Here is a 13,755-nt window from a genome sequence, read left to right as displayed (position 1 = left end):
AGCCCTGGGAGCTCCCTCGAGCAACATTTGACGGTACACCGGTCAGTGAAGAGAGTCGGCTGAAACTCCTGGGAGTCACCTTTGACGACACCCTGAGCTACTCCTTCCACCTCCGCTCCCTAGCTTCCCGTGCTAACCAGCGGATTGGCTTCCTGAAGCGAGCGTCTCCTACTCTGGACGCCGATAGCCGCCAATGCGCCTACAACGGCTTTGTGCGACCCACACTCGAGTATTGCCCCTTAGTGTGGATGGGCTCACCCTCGTCACATCTTAAGAAGCTGGACCAGATCCAGCGAAGGGCCCTCCACATCATCGGAGCAGGTACATGTACTTGGCTCCCTAGCCTGGCACTCCGTCGCCTGGTAGCTGCACTTGCCTATACCTACAAGCTCTGCTATCTGGATGCATCCAGCCCTCTGAAGCAGATGCTGCCCAAACCAGCTACTCACCGTGCCCCCGAGACAAGACCTACCCGTCAGTCTCTCCAGCTGCAGGATTCCCATCCATACCAGATGACAACTGGCCTGCCTGCCAACACCCGGAATAGCTGCCTCCAAGGATTCCCTGCTTGCACCGTTGCAACGTGGAATGCCCTGTCACCAGACCTGTTCCACCACCCACCCGCCCAGCCCCACATGCAAAGCTTCAAGAAAAAGGTGTACCGTCACCTTCTTGCTCAGGACTGGCTCTTTGCTACTGATGCACTTTGAATCTGCTCGCCAACGCTTTCCCTGTTCTTGTTAGTGTTCAGCTGCTTACCTTATAACCCTGCTGCCATCATCACCAATATTCTGATTCTCATGCACATGTCCCAGAACCTGCTATCCTTCGCAGTCCCCATCACCAAGAGCACTGTGCTCTTCTATCTCCCAGCTCTCTCTTCTTTCTCTCTCTCTCTCTCTCTCTCTCTCTCTCTCTCTCTCTCTCTCTCTCTCTCTCTCTCTCTCTCTCTCTCTCTCTCTCTCTCTCTCTCTCTCTCTCTCTCTCTCTCTCTCTCTCTCTCTCTCTCTCTCTCTCTCTCTCTCTCTCTCTCTCTCTCTCTCTCTCTCTCTCTCTCTCTCTCTCTCTCTCTCTCTCTCTCTCTCTCTCTCTCTCTCTCTCTCTCGCGCGCGCGCGCGCATGCGCGCACGATCGCGATCGCTCTCTCGATCCCTCTCCTTCTTCTCTTCTTCCGAAGTCCCCCCCCCCATCTCCCGACAATTATTAGCCCCCGTTTTCTTTCGACGCGTCTGCTGTACAGTGAAGCCGAGACCCTAGGTCGGTGGAGCACATCAGACCCCGTCACTACGTCCACGATTCATGCCTGCGATGCTGCACCGCTGCTTTGCATGTCATGATTGGAAGCTGTGGCCTTTTTAATAGTAAAAATAAATAAATAAATAAATAAAAAGAAGTCGTTACATGCATGCAGTGCACTAAAGCTAAGTACAGTACAGTGCTGGCAAATGAAATCCGACCCCCGGGCGGTGCGGCGCGCCGCCCGGGGGTCGGATTTCAGTTGCCAGCACTAGTCTTGTTGATCCGATGCGACCAGCACATGATTGTTAGCCATGGTTGGCTATAAAAACTAGGGCTCAAACGGTCACGGTTTTACCCCCAACGGTTAACTGCTAAGCTAACGGTCGGTTTAACGGTTATAACCTATAAGCCACGGCAATCCTGCGGACTCTTTTTTAACCGTATATTTGACTATACTTATTCAAAAACTGTACCCTATTCAGTACAACACACACATGTATATTCTCTTGCATGCTCATTCATACATACTCTCACACGAAGAGACCAGATATGACCGATTTGGCAGCCCAGAAATTGCGTACGCGTGCGACAGCCTGCGAAAGTGCATGCTTTGCAACGACATGATACAATGTACTTGAAAAATTGACTGAAAAGTTTTAACCGTTAATTCTTCGTAACAACCGTTTGAGCCCTAATAAAACCCCTGCAATCGCCACGCAAAGACGTGGTCATTGGCTACCCTAGCCATGTATTGCTTGGAATAAAATAAAAAATAAAATAAATAAATAATTTACGGCTACATGGCCAGCGCCCTGGGGCCGCTAGATGTGCGAGTCGGTGCGACCGGATTTCTATGTCCACGACAGGATACGATCATGTAGATGTCGTGCATGCATGCGTGGTTCCGAACATAAGTACGTAAAAAATGGCATCAATTCTTGGTGTACTTGTAGACTCTGACGATATCCGAATGCGTCCCGGAAATGGCGGCATCGAACTGCTTCCTGCCAGTATTTCTGACCAAGGGTTGATTTACGGAACCTGAACTGAAGACAAAGGCTCGATCGCGATAAGGCTCGCACATGAGACCCGGCTTTTGGCAGTTTATGCTTCGCTAACACTAACAGTAGCTAGTAGTGCGCAGCTCTGCAGTATTCAGATGCGAGAGGCAAAATGGCGCAAACAAGACTATGCCGTATGTACTAAAGGCAACCAAGCAGTTTTAGTTGGGCGCATACTTAGCCAGAGTCTACTATCGTTGGTGTGAAGAAGAGAGTTGTGAAAGGTCTTTCATAAAGTAAAGCAAGTTCGCGGGTGGGCCATGGGTTGAGCCATGAGAAACACAACCAGGATGCAACGATCTTTGGTGTACATCTCCTCAGGCTAAAATAATGCACGCTGCATTCTTGACATGAGCTTGTTGGTTTCGGCCGCTGTCATTAATGAAAATGACAACAGGTTGTGAAAGTACGGATTCCCGTGCCGGATGCGCCGGCCAGGGCGAAGTGCAAGCCGACTGCCAGGAAGCCAGCGCAGCCGGCTCAATCGCTCGTCCAAAAAACTGTTTGGACTGCATTTGCTGTCCGCGTGTACGTGTGCAACGGTTGGTTGCTGACAATGGCACTCCGAGTGCACTGCAAAATAGCTTCTGTAGCTGCTCTCACTCTCAGCGCAAGCGTCGAAGCCCGTCGTCGTGTTTCGATGGTAATGGCTCCAGCCAGAAGGTGAGAAGCGGCTCTCAGTTTGAGGACGGGAAGCGATGATGGCGGCTGTGCACATGGCAGCGCTGTCGCTCCTGCGCTTTGTAGCAAGCCGGAGAAGAAGAAGAAATGAGCTGATTCGGATCATTCCCGTTGTTTTTCGGCTACTTTTTCTCAGTATTTGTGGTGTCCTCATAATTCAAGGTAAAGAATTAGCGCTTTCCATAAACGAGGAAGACAGATCTGAAATCGAAAGGCAGAGGAGCGTGACCGAAAGTGAGCACTTAGTTGACGAGTGGTCGAATGAAGGACGGCCCCGCTCATCTTTTCGCTTTCAGGGAACGTTTTCGCGAGAAGACCATGGCGAGACAGGTGAGCCACGTTTGCACGCTCATGGCAATGGACGGCCAAGCAGCAGCAGCCTGTATGATCCGGAGCAGCCTTTTCATCTGCTGGCCGACCTGAAGCCGCTCAGCCAGCTCTACCCCGACGTCCTCAAGCAACCCAAGCAGGACGAGATGGATATCAACCAAGGTTTGTGTGATTACGTAGGCATGATTGCTAAGCGGCTGACCACTTAGTTGCATTATAACGAACTTAGTTGAATGTTTTCACCCTGAGGATATGGGCCATACCCGAAAATAATATTTTGGTGAATTCAATTATTTATTTATTTTGAAGTGACATGTGCAGCGAAGAGACCGTATTTGGAAAGTTCGAGTTGAGGTACCCTACAAAATGTTCTGCGCTTTGCGTCTTCTTTAAACACACCTTTTGTTCGCCATTTCAGAGTATGACTCAATCAAGTCACTGTATCAAGGAGACATCCAGCTGCCACCCGAAGACGAACAGCAAGAACCTGAGCCCCAGGCCCGCAACGCTCAAGTGTCTGGCGGTAGTGTAGCACGTTATCGCCGTGCCTCTACAAGCACCTATGAACGACTGTGGTCCAATGGCATAATCCCCTTCTCCATCCACTCCTCAATACAACATGGTAAGTGAATATTCTACTTGGCACTACAGTCAACTTCGCTAATAACGACCGCGGATATAACGACAATTCGCGAATAACGACAGAATTTCCATGCCCAGAGCAAAGTCCATACTACCTGTATACATATAATGAGACTTTGGGTATAATGACACTTCGCGAATAAGGACACTTTTATGATGCCCGGCCGAGTGTTGTTATACGCAAAGTTGACTACTGCTTCCACTGTTTCACTGCACTAGCTCAATGGCCTACTCTTCAGTGACTACCGGAGTCCGATGCATGCAATGTATTCTATACGAAGACAATTGGTGATGTTCGAAATAGTGGTTGCGACTTCGGCGATGTTTTTTTAGGAATGGGTTTGCTCCCACACTGGAGCAAGTGTCAAGTCAAGTCGGCGGAATAGCGCGAGCTCCAGTGTGGGAGCAAACCCATTCCCAATTGGTGATGTGGATAATACCGGTGAAAGGAGTACCTTTGCTACAATATTCATACCGTTAGTTTTTCACAGTCTGTGAGGCTTTGTTCCGCATCCATAGGAACGCCACCACCCTCGAGAATCAAGGCGCAGACGAAGCTCCTAAAGTGGTTGGAGGCAGCGCGGCCAGTAGAACTACATTTTACATTCTAGATTGATGTCCTTCACGCATGGAGCACTGAAGGCTCGCAATGCGGAAGTGTGCAGCCATGTGCAAGTTTACCCTGTTCGGTTTCAAGCCGCCCATAACATGTGCCGTCGCTACAGTCAACCTCATAAAATTGATATCAACAACTCGCGAACAGCGACAAAACCTCAAGACTTGGTCATCATTCGCCTGCACACTTTCGACCTCGCCTATAACAACAACTTTCGAATAGCGACACTTTTCTCATGCATGATTGAGGGTCAATTTTCGGAAGGTTGACTGTACATGTGCAATGGTGTGCTGGGAATTATTCATTAGCAGTGAGTAGTGAAGGCGAGTGGAGGCCCGGGGGAAAGCTCATGCATGGATGCGCTGTTTTTTCACTACAGACGAGGAGCGAATGTTTGCCGTCAGAGCCGCAATATACAGCTGGGAGGGAAGCACCTGTCTGAAGTTCGTCCCTAGGCTCGCCGAGCCCGACTTCATAGAGTTCAGGAACGAGGATGGGTAAGGTCGAGGACAGTACTGTAAAACCAGAAATTTTTGGTGGAAATTTATTTTCAGTGACTTTACTTCGGTACAGGTAATTTTTACCTACGGTAAAGTCTTGTATAAAAGCCGCACTTGAATAGAAGCCGCAATTTTGGGCCCACCAAATCACACATAAGCCTGGTTTTAGTGCTGACATACATAGAAATACCTGTCTTGTATAGAAGCCTGTCTCATATAGAAGGCTGCAAAATTTCACCGAGAAAGTCATAGAAGCCGCGGCTTTTATACAAGACTTTACTTATAGGTTAGTGCATGGCAGGGAGGGCCTTATGGCTTGTTAGTGCCCGACAGGTTAGCCTGAGGGCCGTAGGCCCGAGGGCTACCCTGGAGGGCACAAACAAGCCATAAGTCCCTCCCTGCCATGCACTAACTATTTTAGAACGAGGTTACATGCATTATCTCACTTCCATCATGATGGTGTACCATAATATTGGGTAGTTTTGTGGTTTGTGTGCAGAGAGACTTGGTGTGGTATGGAAGAATATTTTCTTCTGGTAAGTTATGGTAACTCAGCACCACTTAGGACTACTAAAAGTAGAATAGAAGCAAATGGAATGCTGGGCTCTTATTGCGATCTTCATTCTTATTCATAGCTTGTGGAGCTATTTAGGGAATTTGAGAGCCCCTTGTCAATACCTCTAATGACTGCGATCTTCGGTTTTTATCGGTTTCCGCAAGCTGTTGGCAAAGGAAATTCTTACAGATGAAAGAATACGGGAGGCAAAAACCGTACACACTTCTGAAATGCGTAGCTTTTAGTAGTACACCGTACATTTTGTGCAGAGTTCATTATCTGCACCGTACTATAATGCATACAGGGAGTTGTACGCACCAGTTTAGAGTATATTCAGCGGGCTTTAAACTAATCCAAGGCCCTCGACGCGTCATCAAGAGTAGTAAAATAACGATTCAGCGGGCTTTAAACTCTGATAAGGCCCTTGGCGGGAATGTCGCTGATTGGTCGTTTCCTGGACAACGAGACAGACCTCGTTCTAAGGTATAATAAAACGCGACCCAAAATTCAACAAGCCATGCCACACCGTGTGCAAAATGCTTCTTTAGATCTGGAAAACTGGTTTATCGAAGTCTTCGCGCTACTGAACCGTTGATTTTGGGAAATACCGAAAAGATTACACCACCGACAATTCCGGATTTTAAAGTACGTACTTAGGGCCTCTTTTGGGGGGGGGGGGGGGCCTGCTGTGGTTCTTCTGTTAGTTACCTCTGGCTACATAGTCATTGGTCGTGTTCTTCTACAAGTACATGTGTGAATCAGGCTTTTATGGATGACGGAATTTGGTGTGTTGTGTGGTGGTGGTGGGGGGTCTCTATCAATTAAAGTGCTTAATTGGTAGCCCCAGCCTAAAAATACTTTTCAGCGATATGAAGATTTAAAATTCACAAGTAGAGATAGGTACTGGATACTCTGTGCAAACATTGCGATGTGCCCCCTTCCCTACGGTGTACTCCAGATGCTGGTCGTACATTGGTCGCCGAGGCGGCCGGCAGATTCTCTCGATCGGCGAGCGCTGCGCGCGTGTGGGCATCATGATCCACGAGATTGGCCACGCGCTCGGGCTGTGGCACGAGCACAGCAGACCGGATCGCGACCGGCACATCCGCATCCGCTGGGAGAACGTTGCCGCCGGCCGCTGGAAGAACTTTGCCAAGTCACATCCGGACATGATCAACAGCCTGGGCACTCCGTACGACGTCACCTCCATCATGCACTACGGGCCCAGGTCGTTTGGCCGGCGCAATCTCGACGGCTACAAGATGACAACGATTCAGCTGGTCGACGCTGGGCAGACCGGCGGTGATCGCATGGGCCAGCGCATAGCACTGAGCGCTGTGGACATTCTTCAGATGAACCGGCTCTATAGATGCCACACAGAAGGTGAGCTAATTGTTGTGTTTAATGCAGAAAACATGCACATGTCAGTAGTGAGATTGTTTTCTGATATCAGAAGCACAACAGATACAAATTGATGGGGCAAAGCAGGTTTATCGCAGCACTGCGTCCTCGTCCTCGCTCGCATCGACGTCGTGCTCCTCCTCCTCCACCACCAACACTACCTCCTCCTCATTGTCCTCGTCCACCTCTCCTTCAAATTCTCTCCACGCACACCCATGCAATATACAAGTACTGACTACAATCCTGTATGTGTAGCACTATCTAAGCCCTACATACGTAGCCGGTCCAACATTTACGTACCTAGACAGAACAGCAATCACGTTCTTCATGTGCAAGTAATGATAGTGGGCAGTTTCCACTGCTGAGAGCTGTGAAGATGACACGGTAACGGTTTCGAATAAGGAAAGAAAAAGAAGAACCAAGCTTGTTGGAATGTGGTTGTGATTGGTGAAGCAATGGATGGAGCAATGTCCAACCAATTATTTTACCTTCGCCTGCTTGACAAATACGACCAGTGTTGGCAGGTTGCATCCACTTCATAAACAGGAACGTGTAAGATGAATGGGCCAAACCAAACATTCTTCAACAAGACTTTCTTTCACAATTGACTTGAATCCCATGTGCTAAGTCCGGATGATACTCTACTCATTTCAGATCAGACGACATCAGCTCCTCATCAGCGGCCGGCAGTGCTTCCAGTAACCGTGCAGCCGGTGTGCCACAACGGCGGAACCTGGTCAGACGGTGGCTGCCTGTGCCCACGGCGATTCACTGGCGGAGCTTGCGAGACACGTAAGTACCGACATGGTCAGTGTCTGCTCCAGGACCGGGTCAGCCGGGTCAGCTGGGTCAGCGACCCGGTTGGGGGGGGGGGGTACTTTGACCCGTTAAAAAATAACACCAGGTTTTAAATGAAATTGGACTCAGTGAATAGGGTTCTCGAAGTGTAAGTAGCAGGTTGGCAACAATGTCCTTCTTTCTCTTCTACCTTCTTATTGGATACTTGCAGTTCGCAAGCCACGATCGTGTGAAGATCACAGCGAGATCTTTGGAAACGTTTCGGATGGTTTCTACAACATCACTGTCAGAGACTGCTCCACACCATTACAGGTAACATTGTACTGCACATGTCATCGAAAAGATAATCATAATGATAATGATAATGATAATGATAATGATTTGGGAAGGCCTCTTTTACGGGCAAAGCAAAGCACAATCATCACCATGTATCAGTACAGTGAGTAGTTAAACCCAACACGAATGAAAAATGTGAAATGGAATAAAAACAATATTTGTAAAAAAATAAATAAATTAAAATTAAAATTCAATATCGAACACGAATAAAATAAAATAAAATATGTAAAAAATAAATAATGATAATGATAATGATAATGATAGCATTGGGGTAGTCCTGGTTCCGCAATTAGCCGCCTATTGGTAAACTTCGCATGAGCTGATTGTATAGTAACTGGCGATGTTGGTGGATATTATAGCGTAAGTTGTGGCTCTTTGGTCCTCTTTTCTTCTTATAACTTAATCTGCATGGCTCTCCAGCCAAGTCTAACTATTGGTAAGCATATTTCTTTTTGAACATTAGGCCTATTCAACATTCATGTACTGTAAAGCGTGAAATTTTCGCGGCGTTTTTAGTTCGTGTTTTCAGAATCCGGACAGGTTTGCGAGGTTTTAATTTTGCGATTGCAGAATGGCATTCTTGCTAAACCTTTCATGGATCTCCTTTTCGCGCTGTCGAAATTTCGCGATTTCCACGCGGTCGCGAATTTCGCAGAAATTAGACCATGGCAATAATTTCACAGTTTACAGTAGTCAGACTGAAGTACTGGCCAATTGCCAATGGAATTGGAGCTCATACATAAGGTAGCACAGGGCTTTACATGGCCCTGCACAGGTTTCGGCGCCGCTATGTACTAGTACTTGTAACAGTGTGGCCGGTTTGGCCTGGAAACTAACGCTCTCGGCACACTAGAGTGCTCACCGGTCAGTCGGCACCCGCTTTGAGCACTCTGACCTGCTGTCAACGCTACCCGAATCTCCGAACTAGTGCATGTACGTACTCCCCGGCACATCTAGACTGCCAAGTTTCCAGGCGCAGCTAAATTCCGAAAGCCTCTCACGGGATTTCCCGTCATGCATTCTCTCCTTGCCAGTGATGCACTGATGAAGCCCCTCACCAGCATCGTTCATAGTGTAAATTCCCTGATCAAGCCCCTCACCAGCATCGTTCATAGTGTAAAAGATGGTCGTTTTGGCCCGAAATTGCCGTATCAAATTTCCCGTTTGGTTCCTTACGCGCGATCCATACTGCACTTGCAGCCGTTTTACATGCAGCAATTCAAGTTGCCTTTGTGCAATGGGAAATCTGTTCGGTTCATGTGTGATTGCCCTGCAGAAGGGAATTGACTCGGTTGAGCTCCCTAGATGGGTCGCTGGAACCCCTTTCATAAACCACACTAAACAAAGAAGAGGGAAGGTTAATGTAACCTACTTTAGTAACTAAGCGGCTTTTACAAAGAGCAGCAGGAGTAGATGGAATACATGAAAGAAAGAGAAATGGGGAATATCACGAACACAGAGATTCAGATGGTGAGTTCAGTCAACAATAACAAACTGCACGAGCCGAACATGGAAAGGGCTGCGGCAAAGCAGTGGAATGATGCACCGCCGGTCACGAACGAGGCCGATCCTGATAGCAGTAAAACACACAGGTCCAAAGCCAAAACTTGAACCTGGCCGCAATATACCGTCTTAGGAACATGTGAACCAGGGACCTGTGCATACCCAGGGGCGTCGGACACGGTACGATCACTACGGTATCAACTGTACCAATTTTGCCCCGGGTACAAGTACCCTGTGAATCAATAAAATACACTGATCTGGGCTCTAAATTTCCAAAATGTCGGCTCAGCAACCCCTCCCCTACCTTCCGACGCCCCCTGATACCCATGCTGCAACTCTAGTGAGGCACACTACTGTATGCAGGTACATCAGCCAGTGGCTTGATTGCAAAATATGCAGCCCTGGTGTGTCCGCTTGTGCTGCTATACTCAGTGTACATTGTACTGTGCCACAGGTCAGCGCTGATGAATACGTGACCAAGCGCAGGTGGTCAAGGTGGACTGTTTGCCATAGAGTACTGTAAAAGCCGTCATTCTAACGAGGCGCTTATAATAACGATTTCCCAAAATTGGCTGGTTTACGTGTACCAAAGGTAACGATTGTCACTCATTATCAACGCTCAATAGGACAGTATATGTATCGATTCCTGTATAACGATTTCTATTTTAACGACAGATTTCTCCTCGTTAACTCGTTAGAGTTAGCACTTCGTTATACTGTATAGCAGGAAATTTTCGGACGGAAATATTTTCGGACAAAGCCGAATTTCGACCTTTCGTCCGGGTTTTATTTTCGTACAGTGCTGCATGCTAAATGCACGTGTTCGCAAGCAGTACCCATGTATAGTGTTCATAATTTCACATGAACAAATTTTAGTACGGAATTAATTTTAGTACAAAAGAAGCCGTGTGCGAAATCGTACGAAAATAAATTCCGTCCGAAAATTTCCTGCTATACAGTATATATATATATGGCTTTTACAGTATCTAGTACCAAGGCCTGTCTCGTATACCGGCCTGCTGTTCAAGATGCACTGGCGGCACACAGACCTGGTTTTAGCGTTGGTGTACGTAGAAATGGCTGATTCGGATAGAAGCCTGATGTGAATAGAAGCCTAGCACTGACAATGGCTTTACAGTACAAAGCCCGGCTTTAGTACGCGGCATTACTGTATGTTTGGTTCAACTGATTTCTTATACCCAGGTCTACTGCCTCGGCATGAACAGCAGCCAACCGATGACATTCCTGGTGCCGTCGCGCGACTCTCACTCGTACTCGCACTTCTACGGCCCGCGCACTCTCCTCGGACGGGCCGAGGCTAACTGCTCGGGCCCGCTGCGCAGGGACGAGTGGAAGCGGAAGGGAGTGACGCTCTTCTTCAGGATGCGACTGAACACGACGAGCATGTCGATCGTGCAGAGCGACCACACGTTCACCTACAGCCACGGCGTCGCGCACCCGCTCGGCTGGGCCGGCGACTGCTACTCGCGCTCGCCACACTGCCCTCGCGGCTCCCTCCGCATCAACCTGAGTGGCAGCGGCATGCAGTTCGACGGCCGCCCACCGTGGCGGCTACGCGGCCAGGCGGTGGGCCACGCCGTCATAGACTTGCTGTCGCCGTGGCTGCTGACGGGAAAGTGCGGCGGCTGGTGTGGCCAGTGTCGGCTCTATGATATCCGTGTCAAGCCCGACCTTTGCTGAACACCGGAGAATATCTATCACAAAACAATTTCTGAGATTTAATTCTATATTTGAAGTGGTCGCTCTTTTCTGCTGTGCTTTCTCACTTTCTTCTTCCTTTCTCGATCATTCTCGCTTGGCACACCATTCCGTTTTGTCATGGTTGTCTTTCACCGTTTATCTCAAAACAATTATTGGTAGTCAACTGACATACCAGGAGATGTATATATACTTCAAGGTACACACGGGTAGAGTTGTTACGGCAGTTACAGCAGAAACGCTTTGATTCCTTCTTTCAAGTGTGTGTACTTCAAAGTAGACAATACAGTACTAGTGACATACTCTGTACTCTGTACTCCGTAAACCTCATTTGTGCCGCTTGCTAGTAACGTAGTAATGCTACTTGAAGTACTAGTAGTACACTGGTTTTAAAACGAAAATCAAGAACTCTAAGTCTTATCAGTTATTACTTATCAGTCTGCAAGAATGAGTAACTTGATGATCAGGATATGAGTGCCATCAAGCTTACCGGTATTCATTTTACTCTTGATGCCGTGTACATTGTAGATCTACTTACAAGTACTAGTATACATGTTACAGTTATTTGCCGCGTCTGTAATGGATAAGATGTGAATGGCATCGGTGATCTCAATGATTGATGGTACAGTCATGTACATGTACTTCAAAAGTAGGATCATTACTTTCACAGTACATTTTGCTAGTTCATGCTTCCGTGAACACGTTATACCTTTGTGTTGGGAATCCCAGTCTATAGCCGAGGTCAGTTCATGTCACATTGTGTACCGTGGACACTGGCTGCCACACATACCTGTGACCCATATTGTCACCCATACTGCTTGTGCTGCTACGCCTAAATCCATTCCCCTTCAAAATCACAACACAGAAGAATGGAAGCTGGTTGGCCTCCGTGACTACAGACTAGGCCCAGACAGATCCTGCCGGCAATTCTTTCGGCAAAATATCGAAGAATTGAAAGAGCGGAAATTGCCGGCAAAATCGGGGCAAAATATCGAGATGCTGGGTAAAATCGATGCCTGATACTTGGATTTCCTTGTTTCTTACCCGTTCAGCAGGATACAATGCCCAGGACAAGATCATGTCACCGAAATATCACTGGGAATACCGGATTCACTGTGCTGTCCCCGGGGAAAATTGCGATTCCGCGGCCGCGTTTTTTGCGATTTTTTAAAAGACCGCGTTTTCCGCGATTTTCCCGCGTTTTTTGAACTTTTTTGTTGCACTACACGTACACACAATGCACTGTTCGGTCAGCAACGTTACGTCTCATCGTGGCGGCTTTTTTTTTACTCAAATATGACGAGTGCTTACACCAGAGACTTGTAACTGATTGATTTCACTACATACTCACTGAAAATTGCCGCACATCAATATTATTCACCGCATATTTACCGCAAATTCACCGCAAATTATGCCATATTATGCCGCGTTTTTCCCCGCGTTTTTTGCGATTTTTTCCGCAATTTTCCCCGGGGACAGACTGTGGATCGACATGATTTTGGAAGAACTCAGGGACACGTGCGTGGAAACCCGTGTTGAGAAACCGACCCTGCGATTTTTGTGAAAATTAATGTTGTACGGGATTGTACCATGTGTACGGGAAGTGGATAAAATACACGTTTTCCGGAGCAAAATGGAGCAAAATATCGAGTTTCTTGTGCCAGGCTCGGCAAAATATCGAATTTTTTCGCAGCAACATTTTGCGGCAAAATATCGAGACGAGCGGAGCAGAATCTGTCTGGGCCTACTACAGACAGTGTCCCCTACAACTAGAAAGGCTCTCTCCGGCTGCCCCTATTACCCCCCCCCCCGCCCCCCCCCCCCCTACCGGATCAAGTGTCATTGAACTTACTTGAAGAGACCTAATTAATTCCCGTAGCTATGCAACCGTAGTCTACGTTAAAAAAAAAAAAAACCCGTAGTCTACGGGTCCCGTATACCGTAAAATGACTATGTACTAATGTAGTGCGTACCGTAGCATAGGATGGGCTGGGGAAATATGGGGACACACGTCAGTTTCGTTAGGAAGGAGATTTAGCGGAGCAAGAAAAGGCCCCAGCTTTGGCTGCTGGATGCTAGCCCGGTGGGTGCCAACCTCCTACCTTCGGCCGAGTGCTGATGGAGCGGAGTAGAAGGAAAAGAAAGAAGATTATTGCGCTTTAGAATACAATTTCGATAACGGATATACCGGTAAGTGGCTGGCTAACTAAAACGTGTACGCTTGTACTCTTGTACTCTTTCACGGATACCATGATATTTCTGTGAGAGTAGGAGATCCCTGGACGGGCCTAGGGCCAGGGGTAGGGCCAGGCTAGAGCCTCTGGTATAGTAATTTCACACATATCAGCGATCATCAGACAGCAGCATTTCCCA

General features: G+C 47.8%; 1 protein-coding gene across 1 annotated transcript; it reads left to right on the top strand.

Moving 5' to 3' along the window:
- The first annotated feature begins 2,503 nt into the window (after window positions 1–2,503).
- LOC135816121 (uncharacterized) lies at window positions 2,504–11,726 on the top strand. The gene is made up of 7 exons (XM_065329502.1): window positions 2,504–3,473; window positions 3,730–3,933; window positions 4,949–5,066; window positions 6,584–7,008; window positions 7,681–7,818; window positions 8,036–8,136; window positions 10,867–11,726. Exons 1-7 carry the CDS (start codon window positions 2,999–3,001, stop codon window positions 11,362–11,364), a joined length of 1,959 nt encoding a protein of 652 aa, XP_065185574.1. The 5' UTR covers window positions 2,504–2,998; the 3' UTR covers window positions 11,365–11,726.
- Window positions 11,727–13,755: the final 2,029 nt, after the last annotated feature.

This window comes from Sycon ciliatum, chromosome 1 (genome assembly GCF_964019385.1).
Source record: "Sycon ciliatum chromosome 1, ocSycCili1.1, whole genome shotgun sequence".
Classification (NCBI taxonomy): domain Eukaryota; kingdom Metazoa; phylum Porifera; class Calcarea; order Leucosolenida; family Sycettidae; genus Sycon; species Sycon ciliatum.
The sequence above is the reverse complement of the archived record's forward strand: the minus strand, read 5'-3'. Positions and strand labels throughout refer to the sequence as shown.

Coding starts and splice junctions, on each gene's coding strand:
- LOC135816121 (XM_065329502.1), top strand. CDS start 2,999: ATGATGGCGGCTGTGCACATGGCAGCGCTGTCGCTCCTGCGCTTTGTA. Junction 5,067..6,583: donor GAGTTCAGGAACGAGGATGG/GTAAGGTCGAGG, acceptor GGTGTACTCCAG/ATGCTGGTCGTACATTGGTC. Junction 7,819..8,035: donor TGGCGGAGCTTGCGAGACAC/GTAAGTACCGAC, acceptor GGATACTTGCAG/TTCGCAAGCCACGATCGTGT.